Raw genomic sequence first — 14,281 nt, 5'->3', positions numbered from 1 at the left:
TTGTGCTCCTTGTTTGGTCCTGTGAGAGGATGTGGGACAGTAACCCAGGCATAAAAAGTGATAAACAAAAGTCAGAATAGTGTCTTCCAGGAGCCCCACATCTAAGGAGGGGGTCAGGGATGGAGCAATAATGGATCAGTGTTCGTTGCATTGAAAGGAACCATGTTTTTCCCCTCCTGTAGTTAGAAAGCCTCGATGAAGTGTTTGCAATGCCATTTTAGGGAATTCTTGAGGAGTCTTTCAGTAGAATCAAATGGGGGAATGAATAATCAATGATTTTGGGACATGCAGAGTTCCCCTTTTTTCTAAAGTCCTTATTTCAAAAGTTCAGTTCCTGGAGGACACTCCGTCGTTCTGTAGGTTCTGCAGCTCCAGAATTTATTTAGAGTAATTTTTTACAGGTATTTGGCTGGGCATGGGGGAAGAGCTCTAGCAAGTCTCTGCCTCTACTCTGCCATCTTGCCTCTGCCCCCCAAATGCTGGCATTATTAATAAAATGACTACCCAGAAATTATGTCTCTTGAACTTTTTAAATGTTACTAGCTACACTAATGTGATGTTGGTGGAGTTGTGCGCTAGTTCAACTGTTGTGAAAAGCAGTTTGGAACTATGCCCAAAGATCTACTAGGTCTATATCCCAAAGAAATCAAAGAAGGAAAGGACCTTCTTTGTACCTAACTATTGTAGCAGCTCTTTTTGTAGTGACAAAGAATTGGAAAATAAGGGGATACTCAACAATTGAGGAATGGCTGACTGAGTTATGGTCCTTGATTGTGATGGAATACTGTTGTGCCCTAAGAGATGCTGGGGAGGATAGTTTTGGAAAAACCTGGGATGACTTGTATGGACTGATACAAAGTGCAGTGAGTAGAAGAAGGGCACAGTATTGTAGAGATAATTAACCTTGATAGACTTAATAATGCTGAACAATGCAATGGCTAGCCCTGATTCCAGAGGACTTGTGAGGAAACATGCTGCCCATCTCCATCTCCTGAGAGAGTCCTGATGGACTAAGGTGGCAGATGGAAGAGTATTTTTTCTTTTCCTTTTTTTTGGACATACTGATTCTGGAATTTATTTTGCACATGGGCTTTGTTTCTCTTGCCTTCTTCATGGGTGGGAGGACAATAAGATAATTCAGAACTGAAAATAAAATTAAATTGAATTTTTTTCAAAGCCAAAAAAAAAAAGGAAAAATTTCAGTGTCTTCATTCACTTTGAAGACCATAATCATCCGGTGAACTGTGCAGCTCAGGACACTTGACCCAGTAGATAAAGCTTATCTGGAGTACAGTTACAATTACAGTGAATATTCTGTGGAGGGAAGGACACTCAGCCCCTTTTCCTCTGTCATGTGTATCTGATGGTGACTTAGGTGCAGTCCTGCAGGGTTGGCCCCTACCCTGCTAACCTCCAGTGAATCCCTTGACTTCTCCATCTTTAAAATGAAGCAGCTGCACTTGGAGTTTTAGAGGCCCTGGATGCGAAAGGCAAGGTTGTGTTTCAACGGGTCTTTATTTTTCCTCCCCCCAATTGAGATTTAGAGTTGTCTTTGATGCCTTGGAGCCCTCATTGTGACCCTGGGCTTCCCAAGGCTTCCCTGGCACACCAGCTGCCTGGGCCCCTCTGGTATTCTCTGTCTGTCTGACTCTGGTGGGGCCCCCGCCTTTACCTTCCTCTTGCCTTTTGGCTGGCACTGGTTGAGTTCCTTGGAAGCTTTCTCAGGACTTGTCTTGATAAGGGATGCTGCCGCTCTCCTTTCTGAAATTGGAGAGTTAATAGGTTTTGCGTTGTAGTTCAGTCATCTTTCAGTCACATCCAACTTTTTGTGATTCCATTTGGGGTTTTCTTGGCAGAGATGCTGGAGGGGTTTGCCATTTCCTTCACTCATTTTACAGATAGGGAAACTGAGGCAAACAGGGTGAAGTGACTTGCCCAGGGTCATACAACTAGTAAGTATCTGAGGCTGGAATTGAACTCAGGATGAGTCCTCTTGATTCCAGGCTGGATGCTCCATCCACTGTGGCTCCACCTTGCTATCTGAGAGGGAAGACTCGTTGCTCCTTTGGAAAAGCAGAATTAATGCCCTCTTGTCTTGTGGGAACGACTATGGGATGGGTCTTCTCCCTTAAGCCCTGGCCTCGTGGTGGGCAGCTTTGTGCTTCCTGGATTTGGTATAGGGCCACCTCACCTTTTAGCTCCATAGGGGTCCCTCTCCCCAGTGACAATGAGTGTTACTTCAGGTGCCTGTCCTCTGTGTCACCAAGAGCTCTAGGCTGGTGGGGGAAGGGACTGAATAGCTCAGTGGCACCATGGGGACGTGGGAATGGTGGCAGGAACCTGAAGGAACCCGCTTTGCCATCAGTGAGAGAGAATGGTCCCTTGCTCATGACTGTTCCAGTTCATACCCTGGGTTCGTGCTTACTGGGGGTCAAGAACATTCAGATGAGAACATAAAAGCAATATTTCATTTAATTCTCTAGGCTCTTATTGAGCACCTGCTGTTTGCAAGCACTGTGCCAAACCCTTGTGCTCAAAAGACCAAAATGAGGATTGTCAGTTTCAGCACTGAGGTGAAAATTTCATTTGGAAAGTGGAATTTAAAGCCAGTTGGTGGTTTAAAATGTTTGGTTATAATCACTGAAAACTTAGTACCTGTCTCACTCTCTTTTTCCAGGGTGTAGTAACTGCTGCTACCAGCCTGATCACCACACTAGCACAGAAGAATCCAGAGGAGTTCAAGACCTCTGTTTCCTTAGCAGTTTCCAGATTAAGCAGAGTAAGGCTCTCTTTTTTTTTTCTCTCTGCTCTTACCCCTGCCCAAACCCCCATGAATGAAGAAGCATTTATTAAACGTGTCATGGGCTAAATCCTGAGGATACACGTGCTGCAGTGGAGCCATCCCTGACCATGAGGGATGTATAAGAGTAAGGAAAGGCAACAGATGGAGGTTGTGGCCGTTTTTGTCAGAGGATCGTGAGGAGTCAGAGAGTGGTTGACTGACCAGTGACCTTTTTTGGAAAGGTCAGGTTTATTTGGATGCAGAAATCCCCAGGAGCAGGAGATGGGGTCACCAGCATGGGCACTGGAGGTCTAGGGATGGATGATGTGTGTTGTGCTGGAGGTGTGACCTTTGAAGTTCATTATCATACCTGTGATTCTTTAGCCCAGTGTATGTAAGTCCGTTATGAATTTGCTTCCAGGGATCAGGGTCCTCAGTCCCTTAGGGCACTGACCCTGGCTGAAGAGGCTTGCAGAGTCTTCCAGAGTCCTGTACAGCCTCGAGCTGGAATATGGCTGTTTCTCTTTTTATTCATGAGAAGCTGCCTGGTGCAATAGACCAAAAAAAAGAAAAGACCAGCTTTGGGGTCTGCTTGGGTGACCCAGGGCAGTTTAAGGTCATCTCCCCTCCCACTTCTACAGACCACTTGATGACTGGAAGACATGTAGTCTGCATTAGTAAAGGGAGTTTCCCTACCCAGGCATACCCCATGTTGATGGAATCTCAGTTCCCCAGACCATCTGTTTTCTTAGCCATGTGCACTTGGAAGAGAATCAGCTTTCATTTTTCTGCAGGAATTGTGTCTGTTGGTCCTGGTCCCTTTATCTCTCTCTCTCTCCTTTCTCTGCCCCCACCCTCTAATGCCAAAGAAAGGATCGATAGGCCTGTCCCTGAGATTGACTTTGTTTCACTTCCTAGAACTTTGGGTTCTAGGAGTGGGAGGGGTTCTTCATGTGGAGGTGCCTTTGGACCCCTCAGTTGACTACCCTGTTTCTTCTGAGGGAGTCCTGATCATGGAGGGTGGGGCAGTGGGGGGGAATGTCTCCTGGGGACAAGAGCTAGGGCTGTGAGTGGAATGGCCTGCTGCAGCTCAGGGAATCTGGAGGCAGGCCCCATAGGACTGTAGGCTGCTTCTCTCATGAGTTTTGTGGTAGAGCATGGCAGGATGAAAGAGGATACTCACATGATGCCAGTAAAGTATTTGGAGATGACAAGCTTTGATTAAAAAGAAATTGCTGATGGGGGTAGGGAAGGGGGGTAGGGCTTCACTGAAGAAGCATGTTTGTCTAGTTTGCCTGGTACGCTACCCTCACAGCAACCTAGAAAATGCACCAGACTAAATCCTGATTGGGGAAGCCAAAAAAAAAAAAATTAGTTATGGTGAGTCATTTTTCCATCCCAGAGCAGCTTAGGAGGAGAGGTCTGTAGATGCTGGGCCTGAGGCTGACCATGGGGGGCAGGGGCAGCAGCAAGGAGCATTCTAGCTCTAAGGCAACTGAGTCTGAACACTAAGGCAGGAAGAGATCCAAGACAGTGCTGTGAAAGCAGCAGAAAAACACAAAGAACAGAAGCTCAGGCTAGACATCCTCCCCAAGGTGAGCAGAGCCCAACAGTAATAGCAAGTCCAACATCAGGAAGGAGGCTGGAAGAATGAGCAGACAAAGAGAGAGCTTGACCATAAAGATACTGCAGTGATGGGGAAGCTCAAGACTCAGAAGAAGATAATGTCTTGAAAACTTTGTCAAGGAAATCCTCAAACAAAAGTGCATAAACTGAACAAGAAATCCCAAAACATCTAAAGAAAGAGATTAAAACTGAATTAAGAGTGATAGAGGGGGAAAAATGGGAACAGAAGTGAGAGCTATTATAAGAGAAGTTATTAAGAGAATTATCAGCTTGGTAAAAGAGGTACAAAACTACTGAAGAAAATAACTCCTTGAAAATTAGGATTGGCCAAATAGAAACTAATAGCTTCATGAGATATCAAGAAATAATAAAAGTCAAAAAATTGAAATAGAAGAAAATGTGAAATATAGGTAAAACAACTGAGCAGGAAAGATGAAGGAAAGAAAATTTCAGAGTCATTGGATTACTTTAAAGCCATGAACCAAAAACAAATTAGGACATCCTGTTTCAAGAAATAATAAAAGAAAATTGCCCAGCTATCTTAGAAGCAGAGGGCAGAGTAGAAATTGGAAGAATTTACCTCTTGATAGAAACCCCAGGATAAAAACTTCCAGGAACATCATAGCCAAAATCCAGAGCTTCTGGGTGAAGGAGAAGATATTTACAGATAGCTGGAAGGAAGAAATTCAAGTATTGTGTAGCCGTGGTCAGATCACACAAGATCTAGCAGCTAGCATTTTGTAGGAATAGAGGACTTGTAATATATATTACAGGAGGCAAAGGATCTAAACTTACAACCACGAATAACCTCCTGAAAAAAAATGAGTATAATCCTATGAGGCAAAAACAGACCTTTAATTAGATAGAGGACTTCAGGGCATTCCTGACGAAAAGATGGAATGGAAATTTGACATTGAAACACAGGACTCAAACCTTAAAAAGACAAACATGACTGAGAAACCGTAAGGGACTCAATAAAATTAAATTGATTACATTCTTAAATGAGAAGTTGGTCCATGTAATACCTCAGAACTTTATCTTTACTAGGGGTCCCAGGGAATCTAACTAGACAAGGGAACCTGAGTGTGATTCTCTTATGTTTGGATAATTCCAAAAGGACAGAAAGTTGGGGAAGAGGAATGCTCTGGGGAATGTTGAGGGGAGAGGAAGAATGGAGAAATTTACCTCCTATAAATGATGCATGTACAAGGAAGAGTTTATATGATAGAGTGAGGAGAAGGGGGAGCAGGCAACATTGCAACCATGCTGTCATCCGAACTGGTTCACAGTTGGGCACAAAAATTCATCTTACCCAACAAAGGAGTAGGATGAAGGGTTAAAGAGAAAGGTGAGTGAGTGAATGAGTGAGTATGTGTGTATGTATAGAATATGATGGAGGGTAGATTAAGGGAGGCAATGGTCATAAGCAAAAGAGACTCTTAAAGGAGGTAACAGGATTAAAAAAATAGATATATAGAAGAGAATAACTGTGAATGGGATAAACTCAACCATAAAATGAAATGGATTAGAAATCAGAATCCAGCATTGTTATTTACAAGAAACACATTCAAAGCAGAAAGACACATACACTGTTAAAATAAGGGGCTGAAGCAAAATCCATTATGCTTCAGCTGAATTAGAACTGGTGGTGGCAACCGTGATCTCAGAAAAAGCAAAAGCAAAAATAGACCTAATTAAGGGAGATAATCAAGGAAACTACTGTTTGCTGAAAGATACCATAGACAGTGAATTAATATCCTGAACATATATGTACCAAATGTCCTAGCATTCTTAAAGGAAAAGTTAAAAGTTGCAGAAGGAAATAAACAGTAAAACTATAGAATTGGGAAACCTCTATTTTTCTCAGACCTAGATAGTCATAAAATAAGAATGAAGTTAAGGAAGTTAATAGAATTTTAGAAAAGTTAAATATAATAGACCTTTGGAGAACATCGAATGGTTCTCAGCTGTTCGTGGCACCTTCAAAAAACTGACTATATTAGGGTGTAAAAAGCTTACAAGCAATTGCAGAAATGCAAAAATATTAAATGCATCTTTTTTCTTACCATAATTCAATAAAATTATATTCAATAAAGGGCCATTGAAGGATAGATTAAAAATTAATTGGACACTAACATAATTCTAAAGATTAAATGGGACAAAGAACAGGTCATGGGAAACGGTCAGTAATTTCATCAAATATAATGACAACGTTGAAACAACATGCCAAAAATGTGTAGGGTACAGCCAAAGCAATACCTAAATGTTTACGTTAAAGACAAAGAGCAGATCAACAAATTAGGTATGCATGTTAAAAAAAACCCCAAACACCTAGAAATCCAAAAAATTAAAATCCTTAATTAAACACCAAGATAGAAATTCTGAAAATTAAATGAGAGGTGAACAAAATTGAAAGTTTTTGAAAATTGAAATAAGACTAGCAGCTGACTTTTTTAAAAAGAAAATAAAAACTATAAAATAGATAAACCATTGGCTAATTTGATGTAAAAAGAGAAAGAAGAAAACCAAATTACCAGTATCACAAATGAAAAAGGTGAAATTACAACCAAGGAAGAGGAAAGAAAAAACATTTATTAAGAGCTATATAATGCATTCCAATAAAGCTGACAATCTGAATGAAATGGATGACTATTTACAAAAATATAAGTTGCCCATTTAACAGAACAAGAAATAGAAATAACTATCTTAGAAAAACGAAATTAAGCAAGCCCATAAATGACCTCTCTAAGAAAAGAAATCCAGGATCAGATGGGTTTACAAGTGACTTTTACCAGATATTTAAAGGACAATTAATTCCAATAATATATAAGCTGCTTGAAAAACAAAATAGATATCTATGGTATCAATATAGTTTTGATACCTAAACCAGGGAGGGTCAAAATAGAGACAGATAAGTATAGCCCGATTTTTTTTATGAGTATTGATGCAAAAATGGATATGAAATAAATAAAATACTAGCAGAGATTATTGCACTGTATCACAAAGATCATACATTTATGCCGGAAGTGCAGAACTGATTCAATATTTCCAAAGCTATAAGTATAATTGACCACATCAGTGATGAAAACAGTAAAAATCACACAGTTATTTCCACAGAAGCAGAAAGAGCCTTTAACAAAATGCAGTATACATTCTTGTGAAAAACAACACTAGAAAGCACAGGAATAAATGGAGCTTTCCTTAAAATGTTAAATAGTATCTAAAACCAAGAACAAGTATTGTCCGTAATGGGCACAAGTTAGAAGCTTTCTCAGTAAGATCAAGGGTGAAGTCCTAAGGTCCATGATCACCTTTGTTATTCAGTATTGTACTAGTATTAGTCAAGAAAGAAATTGAAGGAATAAGCATAGGCAGTTAGGAAACAAAACAATCATGATGCAATAGTTTACTTAGAGAACCCAGGGGAATCAACCGAAAATCTAATTAAAACAATTTATAGCTTCAGCAGAGGAGTGGGATGTAAAATAAAACAAATCATCAGAAATTCTATATACTACCAACAGAACCCAGCAGGAAGAGATAAATTCCATTTAAAATAATTATGGACAGTATAAAGTAACTAGAGAGTTTATTTGTCAAGGCGTACGCAGGATCTATGTAAACACAATTACAAAGCACTTTCATGCAGTTAAAGATCTAAATAATTGGAGAAACATTATTTGCTCCTGAATAGTTTGAGCCAATACACTAAAACTGACAAAACCTCCTAATTAGTTTGCTTTTTTAGTTCTGTATCAAAACACCAAAGAATTACTATATAGAACGAGAAAAAAGTAAGGTAACAATTCATTTGGAGGAACAAAATTCAAGAATATCAAGATAATTGGTGAAAACAATGAGAAGGGAAGGGTGTGTGAGTAGCAACAGTATCTGTCAAACTGTCCTGCAAAGTTGTAACGATCTAAACACTTTAGTACTGAATAAGAAGCAGAGTTCATCAGTGGAACAGGTTAGGTACACAATACACGGAAGTAAATGAACACAGTAATCTAGTGTTTGATGAACCCAAAGATCCCAGCTCTTGGGGCAAGAATTCACTATTTGATAAAGACTTTTGGGAAAACTGGAAATCAGTCTGGAAGAAAAATAGCGTAGACCAATATCAGACATCTATGGATACACGGTTTAGCTGCAGTGATGTCATAAACAGCAAGTGATCCAGGGAAGAACTATGGATAGGGGAAAGAGTTGGTGACCAAATGAGGGTGGAAATTGTTGATGGAAAGTAAAGTGGATAATTTGCATTACATAAAATTTAAGTTTTTACACTGACAAAACCAATGCAGCCAAAATTAGAAGAAGAGCAGAAAAGTGGGGGGAGGGGGGAGGAATCTTTGCATCCAGTAATTGAGGTCTTATTTCTCAAAGTTACAGGGAACTGAGTCAAATTTACAAGAAAAGAAGCCACATCCCAATTGATGCACAGAAAGTGGATATGAATAAGTAGTTTTTCAGGGAGGAATAAAACCAAGTATCAATTGCCATTTGTAAAAAAAAAAAATGCTCTAAATCACTAATAGTTAGAGAAAGACAAATTAAAACAACTCTAAGGTACCCTGTCACACCCATCAGAATGGTAAAGTTGGTAAGGAAAATGATAAATACTGATCGGATTATGGGAAAAGGGATACTATTTAATACACTGTTGAAGGGGCTGTTAACTAGTTCAGCTGTTGTGCAAAACAAACCCTAGAAATTCAGCAAATTAAAATCCTTAATTAAACACTAAAATACAAATCCTGAAAATTAAAGGAGGAATGAACACAATTGAAAGTTAAAAATTGAAATAAGACTAGGAGCAGTTTGGAATTGTGTCCCCCAAAATCATGTCCAACCTTTGGCCCAGCAGTTCCTCTACTAAGTCTGTACCCTAGAGAAATCAAAGAGAAAGGACCCATATGTACATAAATATTGATAGCTTTTTTGTGGTGACAAAGAATTGGAAATTGAAGGGATGCCCATCAGTTGGGGAATGGTTGAACAAGTTGTGGTATGTGATTGTGATAAAATACAATTGTGCCATAAGAAATTACACGGGGGGATGGTTTCAGAAAAGCCTGGAAGATTTATATGAGCTGATGCAGAGTGAAATGAGCAGAATCAGGAGAACATTGTATATAGTAACAGCAACATTGTAACAATGATCAGCTGTGGAAGACTTAGCTCTTCTCAGTCATGCAGTGATCCAAGACAATTCCCAAGGACCCGTGATGAAAAATGCTGCTCACCTCCAGAGAGAGAAGTGGTGGATTAGGAGCCCAAACTGAAGTGTGTTTTTTCTCTCTGTGCCCCCCCCCATGTTTCTCTCTCTCTCCCCCTCTGTCTTTCTTGTTTCTGTTTCTCTCTTTTCTCTGTTTCTCTAGTGTCTGTCTTTATCATCTCGCTGTCTCGCTCTAGTGTCTGTCTTTATCATCTCGCTGTCTTGCTCTAGTGTCTGTCTTTATCGTCTTGCTGTCTCGCTCTAGTGTCTGTCTTTATCGTCTCGCTGTCTCTCTGTCTCTGTCTCCCTCCCTCCCTCCCTTACTGTGTCTATGTCTCTTCTTGGTGTCTGTCTTCTCTCTCTGTTTCTCCCTCATTGGTTTTGCATGACTGTGCACATTTGCAATGGGGTATGTGTTGTTTTCCTTGCCTTCTCAATGGATGTGGAAGGAGGGGGAGAGGAGAATCTGGAACTGGAAGTAAAATGGCTTTAAGAAAAAGAAAGGGAATTGCTGCTGGACAGCCCCCCCAAAGAGGCCCCGAGGAGGCCTCGCCCTCATAGGTACCAGGTCCTTGAGTGATGGATGGGTTGAGGGGGGAGGAGGTATCACCTGTGAGTCACATGGAAGCTCTTTGAGCCCAGAAGTGAGCACGTCACCCTGTCCCACGTCCTGCTGCCCTGTGCTGTCCAGGGGCTTCAGTGGGTCCTCAAAGAGCACAGACACACACCACTGATGCTTGCCCCAGGCACTGGGGTGACAAGGGCAAAGAGTGAGACAGTTCTTCATTTGGAGTGTCTGTTCTCATGGGGAAGATACCAAGAATGTTTACAGATACATACAGCAGAAACAGGAGGTGGAGAAATGCCATTGTATGATAGGTAATTCAAGCAGGTAGGTGAGAGAAAAGCATGTATGTTGTGGGGAGCTGCTGTTTTATCAGAATCTTCCAAGGAAAAGAGGGACTCCAGGGTGAAGGTCAGAAGGGATGCTGAGCGTGGGGGATGGCCAATGCAAAGGCCCAGTGAGGGGAGATAGGGTGTCCCGTGTGAGGAGCAGAGGGAAGGCCAGTTGGTCTAGACTGCAGAGTGGGCAGGGATCACTTAAAACCCTCTACAATGAAATCCAGCCCATTTTTCCAGTGAAGTGTTGTGTGTGGCCTGGCTGTCCCGCCTCTGTTCCTTGACCGAGGTTGTCTGTCCACTGTTCGTGGAAGGCTTTCTCTCCTCACCTGAGTGCACCTCCTAGGTCCCTCTGGGGCTCAGTGCAGGACTGCCCTCCTGGAAGCCTTTGCTTGTTGATCACATTCTCTTCCTCAGTTGTTGGTCTTCTCGGGGCGCCCTCTGCTCAGGGTCCCTGTGGGAGCTGATGAAGGTAGGGCTTGGATCTGGCTTGGCCGGGCTGGCAGTCACTCCCTGATGCCCGTCTGCTTCTCCAGATTGTGACGTCTGCATCGACAGATCTCCAGGACTACACTTATTATTTTGTGCCGGCGCCATGGCTGTCAGTGAAGCTTCTGCGGCTGTTACAGTGCTACCCACCCCCAGGTAATGTAACCAAGTGCCAGCCTGCCCCTTATGGGTTGTGAGGCTCGGCTTGTGGCAGTCTTAGCAAGTGTTCTGATGAGATGGGTGACTAACATTCAGGCCCTCCCAGAGTGGGGAGGCACTTCCCTGGTGCCATGATGGTAACTCCAGGGGCAGCACTTGGCTTCCTCTCTCTATCTGATTCCTTAGAGAAAGCTTCCTAGACTTCTCCCCTTCTCCATTTGCTTATTGGTGTGTGTCCTTCCCTCAGGGAGGAGACTAGTATGCAGAGTGCATTTAATGGAGCTCCTAAGGTGGAGTTGAGAACCAAAGGTGGCCCAGGCCTCCCTTGAGTCTGGGGGACTGGGAGGTGATTCTGGCAGCCACAGAAGTAGGAGCTGGGGAGGAGGATCAGGGATGAGCTCGGGGAGCTGTAGATGCTTCCAAGAGGAGACTGGACCCCTGTGACTCAGGGCCTTCCTAGGGTGCTGGAGCCGGGGTCACTTAGGGTGAGATGGTCGTGGGATGGCCAACAGAAATGGACTGAGCTTACCACACATGCTGGTCATTCAGACAGGCCCATGTGGTCTGTAGATGCTGGATCAAGGGAACTCAGTTGTTCTTTTGCAACATCTGTGGGGCTGAATGCTGTCCTTAGGGGGAGCCTTCAGTGGTGTTGTGGCAATGGGGTCCACCCTGGGGGCTGAAATGGGTGGGGGGTGGTATGGGCAGCACCCAGTGCAGGGGAGCTAGGTTGAACCTCCTCTAATGGTGTTTGGTGTTGCCTAGAAGACCCTGCGGTGCGGGGCCGCCTCACTGAATGTCTCGAGACGATCCTGAACAAAGCCCAGGAGCCGCCTAAGTCCAAGAAGGTGCAACATTCCAATGCCAAGAATGCCGTGCTCTTTGAGGCCATCAGCCTCATCATCCACCATGACAGGTTCGTGCCCAGGCTGGTGGCAGGCAGTAACACCATCAGCCCCAGAGGCCTCTTGTCCTTGCCTCCCTTTGCCAGAGTGGTTCTCTCCCAACCCCCTCCCCTTCCAGAAGTCCCTTCTGATCCCCCCCAATTGTTAATCATAGTAATAATGACTCCTCTGCTTAAGTTTACATCCCCACAGCAACACTGGGAGGCAGGTGCTGCTCTCATTCCCATTTTACAGATGAGGGAAGTGAGACAGATAGATGACTAAACATCGTTGCCAGGGTCTTGGCTACTGAGTGTGAGAACCTGACTCCCAGCCCGCTGTTCTACGCCCCCTGGTGGCCTCTCAGTCACTAGTGTTCCATAAATTATCGGTGGCTGTTTAGGTCTTTTGTAGGATTTACTTTCTGGGGAAGTGTTCTTTCCCTCAATAGATTTGATACTTTTTGAGGTCCTAATTGGGCCCACCCAAAAATGGCTGTTGGACTCTGGGATTCTTGTTGTTCAGAGGAGTTCATCTTTGTAAAGTGTTTGGGTCAGAGCAGGTGCCTGGTAAATGCCTTCTCCCTTTCCTTTGCTGGGGCTGCTGCCTGATCCTGATCTTGGCCTGGCACAGTTTGGTTTGGTGTCTTTGAGAGGCTGCCACTGAAGGGCTGAGATCTGGAAGGGACACACTGAGCCTGCCCCCCCCCCCCCCCCCCCCGAGCTTGTCCAGGAGCCCATAGGTGCTAACCTGAGTTGGTCTGTAGAGCTGGGAGGCCCTGGCTTCCTGGAGCCCACACAGTTGCCTCCCTCCTCCCTGGGCTTTGGGGAGGGATGGGGGTGTTGCTTTGGCTGCCCAGACCATTGTGCCCTGAGCTCACTTTGACCCCCCCCCTCCCATTTTGGCTTCTCTCTTCTCTTGTCACCACAGTGAGCCTAATTTGCTTGTCCGTGCCTGTAACCAGCTGGGTCAGTTCTTACAGCACAGAGAGACTAATCTCCGGTACCTGGCCCTAGAGAGCATGTGCACCCTGGCCAGCTCAGAGTTCTCCCATGAGGCTGTGAAAACCCACATAGAGACGGTCATCAATGCGTTGAAGGTGAGGTCCCCAGGCCCGTCTTCCTGGCAGCATGTGTGCATGTGGGTTGGTGCCACTGGGAGAAAGCTTGTGCTCCTAGGCCTCACCATGTGGCCCCTCCTCTGCCCTAGACGGAGAGGGACGTGAGTGTGCGGCAGAGAGCAGTGGACCTCCTCTATGCCATGTGTGACCGCAGCAACGCGCAGCAGATTGTTGCCGAGATGCTGAATTACCTGGAGACGGCCGACTACTCCATCAGGGAAGAAATTGTGAGTTCTCTGCGCAGCAGTGATGGGTGTATCTGTGTGGGGGTCACCAGCTTCAGCCAGAGGTTCCAATATTGGCCCCTGTGCTGTGGATGCTCCCCGGCCCTTCAGGCACTTATGATCTTACTCCCAACATTGTCATGGAAGATTGTGCCCAGGACCTTCTCTCTTCTCTGAACCCCAGCCCGGGCTGCAGGACCCCTCTCCTGTGATGGCCAGCAGCAGTCTCTCCTTCGTACAGCCCCAGTCTAGGCCCTACCAGGCTCCCAAGATAGCGCCCTGCCTGCCCTGGGAGTGAGGATCAGCTGAGTGTCAGATCTGGGACCCGAGTGTGGGTCCTGACTTCAGGCCCAGCTGTCTTTTTATTGTACTGTGTGTGGAGGGTTTGGACTTGTGTGTCTGGGAGGGAGAGGTGGGATCACAGGGTCAGTGTCCCTTCCAGACTCATTTTAGGCCTTAGCCACTTGCCCATTGCTACATAGCAACTGAGTGATAGAGCTGGGATTTGAACCCAGGGCCTCAGACTCTAGACTCAGAATTCTCTTTCTCTCTTTAAGAGCCACTCTTGTGAATTTTAGTTATCAATAAGCAAGAGTGTTTGAGTGTCCAAAGAACTACAGCACGCAGAAAGAGCATGGACTGGTCACTTTATGTGGCTGAGTTTTGTGGTCATCCTGGGCCTCCTGCCCCATGTCCATGGCTAACTCTGCTCAGTTCACTTTGCACCCATTCACAAGGGGTTCAAGCCGTGCTAGAAGACACAGACAGTTGTCTGGCAGGAAGTGGCAGATATGACACCTGCACCTGTGGCTGTGTTCATGTCCTGGCTGGCTGAGGAGTGAGTGAGGCCATGAGGGATAGGAATCAGGAGGGGCA

At 44.4% G+C, this 14,281-nt stretch overlaps 1 protein-coding gene across 2 annotated transcripts in view; it reads left to right on the top strand.

The window, feature by feature from the left end:
* Positions 1-14,281, top strand: part of AP2A2 (adaptor related protein complex 2 subunit alpha 2) — a 62,933-nt gene that overhangs the window by 28,923 nt on the left and 19,729 nt on the right. The window contains exons 6-10 of one of the 2 annotated variants that reach the window (XM_072637381.1): positions 2,678-2,779; positions 11,066-11,174; positions 11,946-12,093; positions 12,992-13,160; positions 13,271-13,408. In XM_072637381.1, the coding sequence (XP_072493482.1) occupies positions 2,678-2,779; positions 11,066-11,174; positions 11,946-12,093; positions 12,992-13,160; positions 13,271-13,408 (666 nt within the window). Of the gene's footprint in view, positions 1-2,677; positions 2,780-11,065; positions 11,175-11,942; positions 12,094-12,991; positions 13,161-13,270; positions 13,409-14,281 lie in introns of both variants that reach the window. The other variant, XM_072637380.1, reaches the window with a different exon arrangement.

The sequence above is a fragment of the Notamacropus eugenii genome, chromosome 2 (assembly GCF_028372415.1).
Source record: "Notamacropus eugenii isolate mMacEug1 chromosome 2, mMacEug1.pri_v2, whole genome shotgun sequence".
Classification (NCBI taxonomy): Eukaryota; Metazoa; Chordata; class Mammalia; order Diprotodontia; family Macropodidae; genus Notamacropus; species Notamacropus eugenii.
The sequence above is the reverse complement of the archived record's forward strand: the minus strand, read 5'-3'. Positions and strand labels throughout refer to the sequence as shown.